This window comes from Falco biarmicus, chromosome 5, assembly GCF_023638135.1.
Source record: "Falco biarmicus isolate bFalBia1 chromosome 5, bFalBia1.pri, whole genome shotgun sequence".
NCBI classification, from domain to species: domain Eukaryota; kingdom Metazoa; phylum Chordata; class Aves; order Falconiformes; family Falconidae; genus Falco; species Falco biarmicus.
The window spans coordinates 30,625,040-30,638,910 of NC_079292.1; the positions used below are offsets into that span (position 1 = coordinate 30,625,040).

At 40.9% G+C, this 13,871-nt stretch overlaps 1 protein-coding gene across 2 annotated transcripts in view; it reads left to right on the forward strand.

Annotated features, from left to right (window-relative positions):
• EXOC4 (exocyst complex component 4) overlaps positions 1 to 13,871 on the forward strand; it is a 408,492-nt gene that overhangs the window by 174,647 nt on the left and 219,974 nt on the right. For both annotated transcript variants that reach the window (XM_056339465.1, XM_056339463.1), the window contains exon 10: positions 12,641 to 12,737. In XM_056339465.1, coding sequence (XP_056195440.1) covers positions 12,641 to 12,737 — 97 coding nt within the window. The remainder of the gene's footprint in view (positions 1 to 12,640; positions 12,738 to 13,871) is intronic.

A 13,871-nucleotide genomic window follows, 5' to 3' on the forward strand; every position in this document is an offset into this window, starting at 1 on the left:
TCAGTTAGGGATGTTAGGGAGTCTTACCCTCTACAACCAAAGTCGCCACTGTAATCGCAGCTCTACAGGCATAATTATCGTTTTAATCAGTTACTATATGGCTTGTTTACAGAGTATAGTTTTACTTTAGTGGTATAAAGCTGTTTTACATTAGACAGAGGTCATCATCTGAGACCAAATTGTTTCCAGCTTTGTTTTGATTCCTCCTAATATCTCATCTGGTCAATTATGATGGATTTTTTTTTTTTTCCAAGTGTGTTGGGGAAAAATCTTCACTCCAGCAGCTGGCTGGTGGTGAGAGGCACATAGTCATTTTTCATGCCTAAATCCTTAGATTTTCACTGCTCTGAAAAAAATCATGGAAAACTGATTCAAGCATCAGCCCTACAAAAAAAAAAATAAAATAATCCCATTAATAAGGAGTATGTACATTTCCTGTTAAGAAAGAGCAAAGAACATTTAGCTGATACTCTCACAGCTTTAATTCATGTCTTAATTTCATAGGTTGAAGCACAGTCATCATAATTGCAGAGAACATGCTTGATGGGCTCCGTTGCCTGCTGGTGGCTGCTGGGGTGCAGCGTATGCTGAGGATTGGTGCCTGCCCGTGGCTCGGCAGCAGCCAATAACTTGTTGCTTCATGCCCTGCAACACAACGCCTTGCTGTAGGAGCATGATACCAATCTTAAAATTCAGTGGGAGGTGGGAAACCTTTTAGATCTGCAGTTTCTCCTGTGTTGTGGGACCCTTTGTATTACTGAGTGTCGCTCTGAATAACAACCTTTTCCTGTGTTACAGTTTGGCTGCTTTCCACAGTTGTAAGTAGCCCTTGCAGGGGAAAAATGGGGAGAGGGAGGGAGGTGCTTTCTGAATACTCCATCAGCTAAAGCTTCTTCTACTTCTGATTTTTCTTGATGAACAGTAGTTTTCAAAGTAAGTTTTGTGGCTGTTTGAAGCTGAAAGGTTAGGACCACAGCAGAGGGGGACCTCTGAACTCAGTACTCCTTTCAGGTGGAGAATAGCTTATATCTATTTTGAGAGAGAGAGAGAGAACGATGGATTTGCAGACCATATAACGTTGTTATAGATGATACAACACAGCTTGGAGATAGTGTTGTCCAGACTTTTCAGTGTTACTGCAAGAAGAATCTTCCATGTTCCAAGGCATAGGAATAACTTCAGTTTGTGCCCGTTCCTCAGCCTTCTTTTAAAGTATGCATTTGATGCCAGGTTTACTGTTTGCTTCTGCTGTTTTTAGTTGCTCTCTACTAGTGTGCACACTTCTGCTTCATGTGGTTGAACAAAAGAGCGTGTATTTCATTTCATTGTGAAATTATAATACAAAGTATTCCAAGATGTAGGCGAGACTCTACCGAGCTAGATAGTTACTGTTGACAGTCCGCTGAATCAGCAGAAACCACAATTATTTTTTTTTTCTGATGAAGTTGAAACATTCAGATCTTGACTTCTTTAGCTTATGGCTGTTGAATGTTTTTAATTAAAATTTAAAATAAGAAAATTGTTGCTACCTTGAATAGATTTTTCAACATGTACCTGTAGAGCTTTTCTTATCCATGATACCTGCACAGCAGTAACAATAAGTAAAAAGATAATTTAAATAACACTCTTAAGGAATTTCTGTGAAACTCATAGTTCTTGGTCATTGCTTAGGAGAAGTTTTAATTTTATTGTCTGTAGAAATGTACAAAAACATATGGAGAGGACTGGTCATTCTTTCTGGAGTTTATTAGACACAGTGTGATTCTGACGTATTGGTTCCTATGAAATTGCGCTTTATTAAAGTCACCAGGTTATTCTTGTACTAGCAATGGCTCTGATTAAGGACTGTATTAGGGTCATATCTTAGAATAACAGCACTTCGAAATCCCTGGCTGCATCTGAAAGAACTGTGATTAAAGTTCTGGCTGTTTTCCTGCAATTGCTAATGTCTGCTGAGGGTTGAGTTACCCTCCTTTTTATTGGTGCTTGAGTTCTGTTACAGCCCCATGCGATTTCGTGCCAATATCAGTGACAGTCTCTGGGGGGAAGCAGTTTTGCATTAAAATGCAAGAAGTAAAAGCTGTAGCAAAATTAACACAGGAGTCTAGAATTTCCAGTGTGACTTAATAGCCATGGCGTTGGTTGTTTTCGAAAGTCTAATTCATCTTAGATTGAATTTCAGGCAAAACAAAGCAAGGAAGATAAGGAGGTGGGGAAACCCATCTAAAAGAGATTATGGATGAACAGGTTGAAAAATGCTGCCTGACAGGTCATACTCTGAGCACTCTGACAATTTCTGCTGGCACAGGGAGTTGTTTTGTGCATTTTGTGTGCTGACGTGGACAATCCATTTTGGTTCCCTTGAGGAAAACCCTTGTTGTTAGTAGGGATCATTCTGCATATTGCTGGAAAATGAATTAAGTCCCACTACTGTATGCGCGGGTGAGGAGTAAGGACATTCGTTTGTTGTTATAAATTTATAGAGGTATCACTGTTGAATAGCCAAGTAGGATTTATTTTGCCCTGGTTTACATGCCAGGTTTGTAACATTTTCAAGACTTGTCAAAAAACAGGCAAATTTATCTTCATTAGAACTGATGCATTCATTAATATGTGGAAAACAAATCTATGACAGCTTTCGTGGGCAACATGACGGTTACTGTAGTCCCAGCTGAGTACATTTTCTGAATCCTGTTTCCTTCCTCTGTGCACATGTAAAAAATCAAGTATTTCTGTGTGTACTTTTTCTAGAATACTGTACAACATTTTACACTGTTTATTTCATTATTTCCTATATCAGACCCATAAGAGGGGCTGTAGCAAAGCTGCCCCATCTCAGAAGTGTGTGAGGGGAGATGCAGTCTTGTCAAACATCATGCGAGCCTGTGGCCTCACCAGATGTACCTTGCTGTAACTACAGATTCCAATGTCTGAAATGGCTGTGAACTTCTGAGTGAGTATTGAAAAGGACGATGAAGTGAGGGAAGTTTTAAGAGTTAAACAGTTTGTTTTATATTCTTACAATCAATGATAGTCTATCAAGACTATCTTTGTCTTGCTTCACTTGCTTTCTCTGTTAGCTTGCTGGGTTTTTTTCTTCTGACATTAAAACTGAATAGGAAACATGTCAGGAATATAAAAAATTCAGGTAGGAGCCATTTGCAGCTACAGGAGATAAGATAAAGAAAGAAAGCTTTGAGAGCAGAATAGCTGAAAAGTGAATGCAGTGTGAGAGTAATCACAGTTCATTAGCTCTAGCATGTTCTCTGGCTTTGGATAAGGGTTTATGCTACAGCCATGCTCTGGAAGGGCTTGTATCTGTACACAGTAGTTTTAGGGAAACCAACAAAACAGTAAATATGCAAGCTGACAAATACATTAATCAAAGTGCGTGCTGCTGAGTTGCGTGGCCGGGGGGGGGGGGGGGGGGGGGGGCAGAGGGAAGAGAAAGAAAAGTATGCATTTTAAACAATTTCTGTAGCTGAAAGGAGACTACATATGTGGCTGACACACTGATCAAATGATAAAGTAGAGTCAAATTGAACCTCAACCTTTTGTACAGCCTGTGAAAGTGAAGGCACGCTGCAGTTTTTCAAGGCAGATGGAGTGTGAGCAACTAATAAATCAGGTTTTGAAACATTAAAGAGCAACTTATTTAAATGCATATGGTGTTGGATCTCAGGCAAGACAGTATAGGAGCGCGTAAAAGGATTGGGCATGGGAACATCAGCAGAACAATATGTCTGCGCACCAGCTATGTGACTGCTTCCAAATCGGCTTCTTGTGCTGAAGTCCTGCTACGTAGTAAATGAAGGGTAATGACAGTTGGTCAAAAGCAAGCAGGAGAAGCTGTTCTAGGCAGAAATTCCAGGCAGTGAACAGAATAGGTGGTGCAGTCAGTTTTGTAATTTGGAGCCATATTCTGTGTTAAATGGAAAGCTAAAGTCAAAGCATGACTTTAAGAACAGTGAATAAAACCTTTGTTCCTTCTTGTATACAGCATTTCTTGAAACAGCTTTAGCGGGGGGAAGGTTGGAGTCCTTATCTCAGTTCCCCTTTTGGGAAACTGAAAAACAGAAACCCGATCGAGCTCAGAGAGTTTGCATTAGACCCATGACTTGAATCCAGATCTGCAGTTGAGCACTAATAAAAGCGTTTATATGAAGTCTGGGTTGCATGATTTACATCAGCTGCCTGTTAGTTTCTGGAATGATTTTTAAGGTTTTGATAGCGATGTGTATTCTCATGGTTGGGAACTCTATACCTGTACAGAACAAAATGCCACGCTGCTGTCATCATGGTGCTTGTGCTCCCTTTGAGTAGAGAGGCAATTTATGGTAGTAGTGCCTCTCCTGCTTTTGGAAGTCATTTTTCCTTCAGCGTGGTTTGAAGCAGAGTGTGCTCTACAAATATGGAACGCATGTTACAGCTCTCACCCCTTCTTTTCCAGTTTTATACCTGGAAGGGATTTGTGATTGTCCAGTCATCAGACTTCAGCTGGGATTTTTAGATCATTGTGCTGGCTGACATGGTCCCAACCCCAAACCAGACAGGAGGTGGTGCATATTTTGGAAGCTCTGGACTCCTGCGTCTGTCCTCGTCCCCTGGCACAACAGCCCTGTTACTCTACGAGGCAAACTGAGAACCAGCAAGGAGCCCTGCCTTAATTTCTGCAAAACATTTGTGTTTTTCCAGTGAAAGCTTTTGAGGTTGGAAAGCTGCTCTGCAACTCCTGTTAGGGGGCATCACCCCAAACACTGCTTCTGGGAGAACTGCTGAGAGTTTTTTCACTTAAGGAAATATTACAGAAATGAAATGTGGTGTGCTTTATAACCTTAAAGGTCAGCTTCCTTCATCTTTTTTTCCCCTCACTTCACATCTTTATTGCCTTAATTCCTACCGCACCTCTCTGTCAAAGAAGAAAAGGATTTACAAACTGACTGGGCAGGTCTAAGCGTATAGTCTACATGGAGTTAGGGTGTACCGGTACTTGGCTATGTACAATGTGGCTAAGTGCCAATGACAAGAGATGGACAGACTGGAAGCTGGGAAGAGTCTACTGCCCTTTGAGACAGTTAATCGTCTCAGAGCTCCCTTCCGACCACTGCAGAGCCCTCGCCCCAAGGACTGACAGCCAGTATTTTACAAGTAGTTAGCCACCTAATTCCCATTGATTTTTGGGTCTCTTGTCATCATCTCTCTGATCTCTGTTGATTTTGGTAGAAGGTAGCGTGTTATGTGTTTTTAAACGTCAGTCCCTTACTCCTGCTGATCTGGTCTATACATTTACAGTTGCTGTAATTAAAAAGTGTGTGTGATTAAGAGAAGCAAACAAGAAATTCAATCTTTCCTCCATCAGAAACCTTTGCTAAATTGATTCTCCCCTCAAGCAAGGAGGTAAACAAGTATTGGCCTGAGCTTATCCTTGTCTGTCTTGATAAGGCATGGATTATTATTTATGTATTTATTTTTTGTGTGGTGCATCTCGCCTTCCCATTGCAAGAGAGGGAATAGGAGCCCCACGTGCTGCGTCATAGGACAGATATGTCACTGCCAGAAACAGCAGCTATGTAGTGCGCTCTCTATGGCAATTTGTGGGTGAAGAGGACAGACAGAACATCATTGTTACATAGGAGTAGACAGAGTAATCTGTCTAAAATGATTAGATGCCACTAGAACATGAGATTGCTCTTGTCTAGTCTGTGGAGTCCTAAAGTGGGTGTTTGAAGGGCTTTTCAGAAGAATTTTGTATCAGTCACTTATAAATAACCTTTGCTTTACTGTGTTGCTTGGAGCACTGAGTTTCAGTTCCAGTTGCACTGGCAGACCCATAGCAGCTCAGAAACAGAAGATTATTAACCCAGAGTTGACCTGTACCAGTGGGAAAGTGCAGTGTTTCGAGGTTGTCTGCAAAACAGTATATACTAATAAAAGTGTAAGTCATCTAAGATGGTGTTTGTTCAAAAGGAAGGGTCTATGGAAGTTTAATGATTATTTTCTGGGGAGCTGGATTCTTTTGTGGAACATGGGGCTGGGCACTTTTGGGGTTTCTGTTCTATTTATTCACTTGGATAAACCTACTCAGCTTCAGGGAAGACCTACCTAGGTTCTGTCATCCTGCTTATAGGGCTGCATGTCTAAGGCCGAGGTGCTTGGAAGTGCTCACAAAAGCTAAATTTAGGTGCAGGATGCTGAATTCCCTAAGGGCTTTGTTCCCCAGTGGAGACCAGTCTGGGGAGTGGACCAGGTCCTTTTGCATCCCTTCCATCTTCCCTGCTGAGGTCTGATGATGTAGGAAAGCAAGTGCTGGGAGGGTTGGTTGCTGAGCCCTTAATTCAAGCATGCACTGCACCATATGGGCTCTACTAAAGCAGGTGTCTCAAAGCAGTTTGAAAAATGGGCTGAATGCAGTTAAGTTCGATGATTCAAGATATGCAGAAGAATTTTAGAGAAGACTATTTTGTCTGTTTCCTTACAAAAAGAACTTAAATGTGCACACCAGTATGTTGAGTCATTGCTGTGAATCAGTGTATTAAAACCAGGACTTGATGCTTGTGTTGTGGCTTTATGTAAGGGGGTGCAGTTGTAAGACAATAGTGTCCTAATGTACAGAAATATGAGAAAGCAGGAGACTTCCATTATAAAACTCCATAGTTACTGTTCTGTAATACCACAGATCAATCACTTCTTTCTGTTGAGCTCTGTTTTATAATAACCTGCTTTGTTCTTTTGGGGCAGCATTTGCTTTCTTCCCTTTCATGCTAAATGACAGTTTGTATTTCCATCCTTTGAAGATGGTGTACAGGTAATAACTGTGTTGTTGATCTTCACAAAATCAAGACCTTCTGGTAAGGACCATAATGTCTAAACTGGTTCCTTTTCTACTGCAAGTTTGCTCTGATGCTCAGAGGGGAGGAGGTGGCACTGATATGCAAGCTGTCTTGGTTGCCTGATTGTTGTGGCTTCAAAGCCTGTTTCTTTATTCTTTTTATGGTTGCATAGATCAACGTGAAGTGGCTCACTAGGAAAGGTGCTTTGATCACAGAGAGGTGCCTGGAACCCATTTAGCTGAAAGGTTTGCAGTCAAGGATTGATTAATGAAGTTGTCCTGTGCTAACACGGAGGAGGATGGGAGGGGGACAGAGCAGAGGTTTGCCTTCAGTCCTCATGGTTTTCAGGTGCTTGCTGTTTCTGTTGAGAACAAATTAATATTTCCTGGATGTTTTGGAAAGGGCTTTACTTATTAGCCAACTATCTCAGTGTCTGAAAATTTCTTGTCTGATAGGATTTGTATTTGGGCTAAGGGTGAAATGCATTAAGACAGATATAGCTCCAAAGCAATTGGGTAATGCGTTATGGTGTTCTGCAGTGACAGTGTAAGTAATCTCACCTTTTAAAAGTACTGTTATTGGACACCAAGAGTGCTTTCCTTACATTGTTGTTAAAAAAATATAACTATGATTTTAAAACATGCAGGGAGCTTCTTACAGAGAGAAGCTACTTCCTCTCTGATGTCTTCACGTCCTTCAAGGAACAGGTCAAGGGAGTGAGTAGTGTGAGATTCCTCATCAGACATGTTGCAGAGTAGTAACTTCCATATAAACCTTGGACCCTTACGGAGAAAATTGTTTCAACTAACACACCACCACCACCCCTTGCCAAACAACCTAAACAAACCCTCAATAGTCTAGGAAAAGGAAATATAATCACTGTTACTGACTCTTTTTTTTGTGGATTTGTTTGTGGTTTGGTTTTTGTTGTTTTTTTAAATGAGAAGTTATCTTGAGAGATGAGGAAGCCTCAGGATGTGTCTCAATGTGATCTTTTTTTACAAAGTAGAATCAAGCTTTTCCTGCAGACATAGTACAGTCCTTGGTTATAGAAGGTAACCAGCATCACATTAATTTATAAAATTATGAAACAGGAAAATCCCTGCATTGTGTTCCATGGTTTAAATGAGGAGCCATGATTTGTGTGACGCCATGTATGTAACTCAAGGTTTGCCTTCAGTACTGTCAGTACAAAAAACAGGTATAGGAACGCTGTGAAGTTTATTTGCACAGTTACCAGGAGACACTTCCCTGCAGGATGTTAATCCTTAGCATTTTTATCATGTGCTTTGGTATGTTTAGATTAAATTAGCAAAGTCCAGGTATACCACAGACTGTGGTGAGCGATTGAACTTGAATTACTTCGTGGCAGAAGAAACTCATGTTTTCCTGAGGAGATCCCTTCTGGAAAAGAATTCTTGCCATCATTCTTCTGAGACCTGCTCTTTGTGTAGTTAACAGGACATGAGCAGTAAACCTGAGATATCCACAATGAATATTTAAATTTTTAAAACACTAGGCAGAATGGAAAACTTGCAGCACTCAATGTTTGTTCAGACTTTAAATGAGTGCAGAGATTCTAGCTTTCTTGGTAATCTAATGCTTTTTCATATTGAAGTATGACATTTTAGGCTCCATTTCAGAAACATTCAGCTGCGTTACTAATGGACCCGTCTCTGACTCCCACTTGCAGCGATATTCAGGTGGGCACACTTCATTGCTAGCACAGCGTGAGGATATCATTAACTGTATGACAAATTTCACTTCACCTCAGAAGTTTTTCTGCTTTTTTTTTTCTTTTCATAATTTATTACTAGACAGATTAAATCAGCATGCTGGTGCTCTTAAGAAGGAGCTGCTACAAGAGTAGTACTTTCAGACAGCTGTGAAAGTTTGTGGATTTTTTTTTTTCCTTTTCCTAGCTATTAGGTTTTTGCTTTACTGCAGTGTGGCATTGCTGAAGCAATGATGTATACTTGGTCCAGATGGTTATTGGAGTGATGTTGTACATCAGTGAGCATGGATGGTTAGTCCTATAGTCAGTGCTTATAGTGAGCTGTCATGGCAATAAAGTTGAGCACTTCCATACAGTTGAAAATCTTCAGTGCTCGCTGGGAATTAGGGTTTACAGCTCCTTTTCCCTAATGAGGCGGGTAGTTTTTTTCTCTTATCTGCTGATGTGTTTGTGGCATGCATTCTGGACAGCCCAGCAGTATAGTATTTGCATGCCTAGCTCTTGTTTGAGAGACTACACAAACTGCCCCTCTGGTAATCATCTTGATAAGGAAAAAAACAAACAAAACAAAACAACAAACTCAGGCATTTTTTCCACTCTTCCTTCATTTGCTACTGGTTTCCTGTGGAGCTGCCTGGTATGGGTTTCTTTGGGTGACTGATCATTCACCTCCCTGCAAGAGGTGCTCCTCGGCGGAATCAATAAGAATGAAGGAGTGTTCATGGTGTATTTTTATGGAGACATCTGGTGGCTCTCCAGCACAGAGCATTCTCTGGAGTGGAAGTATCATGTTGGCTGGCCAATGTAAATATACATTTCTGACCTTGATGTAGTCAGGGGGAGTCCCCACGAGAGATTTACACTGGAATATACGGGCAAAGTTGTTACAAGCTTTCTCTTGCTCCAGATTGGACTTTTCCCCAGCGGCTATCATAAAACTACTGTGTTGTAAATTTTGGTAAATGGCAGCATTTCCTTGTCTGCTTTGTGGCCATGCAGGAACAGAGCTGTGCTGCTGGCAGGCTGTGGCAACATAGTTTGGCATCCATAGAGGTACGATGGCAGCGTCAGGAGTGGTAAAGGTAAGAGGTGTAGTGCAGGCTGCTGGCATTGGCAAGATCCGTTGCAATGCTGGATTGTTGGTATGTATGAGGCATCAGCAGAAATAAGATTTACATCTCAGTGTATTTTTCAAGGTAAAATATTTAAATACAAACAAAATTACTTTTCCTCATAGCTTACATCTACATGCAGAGCATTCATTATTATTAATCGAAAGCTAAGAGTGGAGAAGATGTAAAAGCATATTTTTCTCTCACTGCCGATATTCTGTTCTCAAATCTTGTATAATATGGCCAAGCAGATAAGACAGATTGTGTTATTCCTTGCTATGGAGTTCATCCCAGTCAATAATATTGATTAGTGCAGGGTGACTTGATGTAACAAGAATAACACCCCTTTCATAATTTGAGCCTGTGTTTCCTAGTTCATGCCTCAGTAGCTCATGCTTAGATGAATTCTTCAGTAAGTCGTTTAAGATACAGACCCTGCTGGAAATTGCAGGGTCTGTCATTAATAGAGGAAATGAATAATTTTATTTCCCTAGATGTTGTGCCTCGTTTTTCCACAATTAAGCTGTCCCATTGTGCAAGGTAAATTTTTAAAATACAAAATGAAATTCCTGAACTACTTTTTTTAATAAAAAGCTACCTTTGTAAATACAATCAATAAAGTTTTATAAACTCTGTAGCTGCTTCTTTGTGCTCCATGAGTCCTTTTGTTAGTGTAGGATTTGTCAAGAAGCTTCATGTCCTAACGGTGCATTTGAGGAGCTGACTCAGCTTGGGGAAACTGTGACTGCAGATATTCAGAGTTTGCATGGATTTCCCACTTCACAGGGAATTTAATACTGTCCCTTTTACCGGGGCACTGAAACAGCATCTTTGAATCTACACGTGATGTGAATTCTTGCACAAAACACTCCTGACGTGGAGGGACCGTTGAGAGTATGGAAGAACTGGTGTTCATGACCTGCTTGATCCTTGGACATTGCTGTGAGGTTGCTAACAGGAGGGTCAATTAAATCAAGTCATCAAACAGCTTTTTTTTTTGCAGGTTGGCTGTCGGTAATGGTCTAAAGCAGAGGTCCTCAAACTACGGCCCGCAGGCCGGATACAGCCCCCCAGGGTCCTCAATCCGGCCCCCGGTATTTACAGACCCCCCCACAGGGGGTTGGGGGCGGGAAACCAAGCAGCCGCAGATGGCTGCCTGCCACTGCATCCGCGCCGGCCCCCTGGTTAAAAAGTTTGAGGACCCCTGGTCTAAAGCATATAAACCTCACTCTGAAAAGGAGATTGGAGTCACTTACTCATCAATTGTGTTCCTCCTCTTACACTTTCCCCTGTGGAGACGTTCTTCTTCTCCTTTCAAGGCAGACAGATGCCAGGGTCAAAAAAATTCAATATTCTGCTATTGGTGTTTTGATTTCAAGTACTTTGTCATTTTCCTGCCTGTAAAGCTATCATAATAATGTGATTAGGTTTTGTATTTATTATGATTCAATCATTAAGGAGAGTTCAGATGCAAAATGAAAAGGACTTGATAATATCTGGGATATATAGACTTTGCCCAAGTTCATATTTGGGGTTGTTTGAGGTTTTTAGCCCAAAACCACAGCTGATAGTGTTACTTGGGAGATGACAGCAGGGAGATGATGATCTGTGCTTAGTGACAAAGGAGTGTGACCAAAACATGAGGGACTATCTGCTGAACTGCTGCTAGTTTCAGAATGAGATTTTTTTGTTTTTTTTCTAATGCTGTCATTTGCTAATGTGTAGGCATCAGACCTGTTCTCCTAAAAATGCTTTCTTCTGGAAGGGTAACAAGTGGACTTTGTTGCTATCAGGAAATGCAAGGGTTTCAGGAAACTGAGAATTGCCTTCCCCACTCTTTTCTTTCTCAATATTATAAAATGAAGTATTTTGGTGTTAGGAGCTGCCTATGAAAGTAACTTTGGCTTGGATGTAATGGTTTGCAGGTGGGTGTTTTCATGCCACGTGGAAGTCCTGCAGTCTGGACCTGAGGTGTATAAATAATGCTGTCTGAGCTAGTCTTCTATGACCGAGAACCATGCCAAACTCAAGTTTGTTTTTCTGGAGAATCCCGTTTGTATGCAACTGAAACTTGGGCAACAGAGGCTTCTGCTAGTGAATGACAAGACTTGGTGAAAGACACAGACTCCTGAGAGACCCAGTAACATTAAATATAATAAATAAGTTAGTGTCATGTCACTGGCAATAAAAACCAAGCTGCCTTCCAAGGGATTGAATGGTAGCATCATCAGTCAGAGGTGCAGAAGCCTTGTACAGAGCAATATGAAGCAGCAAAATTCAGTGAAGTGCTGCTCTTAAAACCCTTTCCAAGCATTGTGCACTTCAAAATACATCTTAGCCACATGGACAAGGCTTTGGGTGTTTTATTACAAAAGCACAAGGGCCTTCATCTTGTGAGAAAAGATGGCTCAAGTGTGTGCTTGTATGCTGTGCGTTTAGTTTTGAGCTGTTCCAACAGCTGCTAAAGTCACTGAAACTTCAGGCTGTAGGTCCCCATCTGCCAATGACACTTTGAAGAGCCATGAGACTCAAGCCTCTTAAGGGTATCTGGGCATCTCTCATCTGTGTGATGGGTTTCATGTTAGCACCTCCAGTCCAGTACACTGGACTTCAGCCCAGCTGATGAATTCATGTGATGTGGCTGGGAAACTCTTCTGCAGCTGAAACTCACTCCTGGGCTGTAGGACACCTGCACTTACCAGTCTTTCTGCAATACTGTCACCAGCTATAGAAAAAGGAGCCTAAAGCAATGTATAAATACTATCTCTATTGTTCCTTTTGCATTAGGAGTACTTCCTCTGAGCAGAAAGAGGATAGAAATAGCATATCTTTGTGTTAATTACTGATCTTCCACCAGGAATGAAGCATTTACAGACAGACCTAAATGTTTAATTATCACTTACTATGTAAAAATCAAGGGGTGTTGAGATCTGTTAGACAACTTGCTTCATGTTCTTTTCCAGGAGGACCAGATGATAACTTAATTGAAGGTGGTGGATCCAAGTTTGTCTGCAAACCGGGAGCCAGGAACATTACCATCATCTTTCATCCCCTACTCAGGTAAGTAAGAATTTCTACATAGTTCTACAGGTGCGAATAATTAGAACAAGTAGAATTAACCTTCTTTCTTCATGGCATATTGCCACTTCAGAGATAACATCCCACAGCAATGGGCTTGCTGTAAAGTTGTTGATGTGCACACATGTAAGAAGTAATCACTAGTTGAGCTTGTTGCCGACGCTCCTTAATCTTTTTCAAAATTAACTGGCATACCAAGGGGGATTGCTTGCCTGGGTGACCCTGTTTCATTGAACAGTGTAATTTATTATTGACCCAAGCTGCGAAAAGTTTAGTTGCAATCTGTCACAAATTGTTTATTGCTGACTGTCCATTATGCTTATTAAAAGTCAGAAGGATACTTTATGAACTGCAAGGTAAGTTCATTCTTTGATAAAACAAGTGTGGTCTATGGACTGCAAATTAAATGCCCGATCTGAAGTGCCTTGCCAATTACAAAAATCTTCACAGCTCATCAAGGACTGCTGGAACTTTAAAACAGAGCAAGTCTATAATAAGCCTCTTCTCACCAAGTCACGCACCTCTGATACTTTAATTTTGCTCCTTTTGCTTTGCAGTCTTAACAGTTGATCTTCTTAGTTCTGCTGGAATTAAGTAATATGATGTTTTTCTCAGTTCATGTCAATCTTCCACCTCTGTGTTTTCCTTCAGGGTTTTTCTTTATCATCAGACATGTCCTTTCCTATTCAGTGCTAGCACCTTTAGAGGGCATTTTCCTCTTTGACGTTCTCTTACTCACTATCATGAGTCACTTCGGCCGTAGGGTATGTATCTCAAACGCTAAAAACAACCAATAAAAAATAATAATAAAAAGTAATTGGAATCTGATTCCCAGGGGAAGGAATATCTTGACTGATGTCTTGGTAGCTGAGAACTGTGGTCATTTGTGACTTAAAAATGCAGAAGGAAAGTATGTGAATTCCTCCAAATTTGAATTTCTGGTGTCATTACATCAGATATTGGAATAATCTTGAGAACAGCACCTGTTGTGAGGACATAGTAAAATTTGTTAGTGTTTAAGGTCTTTGCTTGGAAAAAGGGTTGCGTACATTGTACACTCTTCATTTATTGCTAGATGCCCGTAATGAAATGGATAATTTCCTAAGCATAATTTGT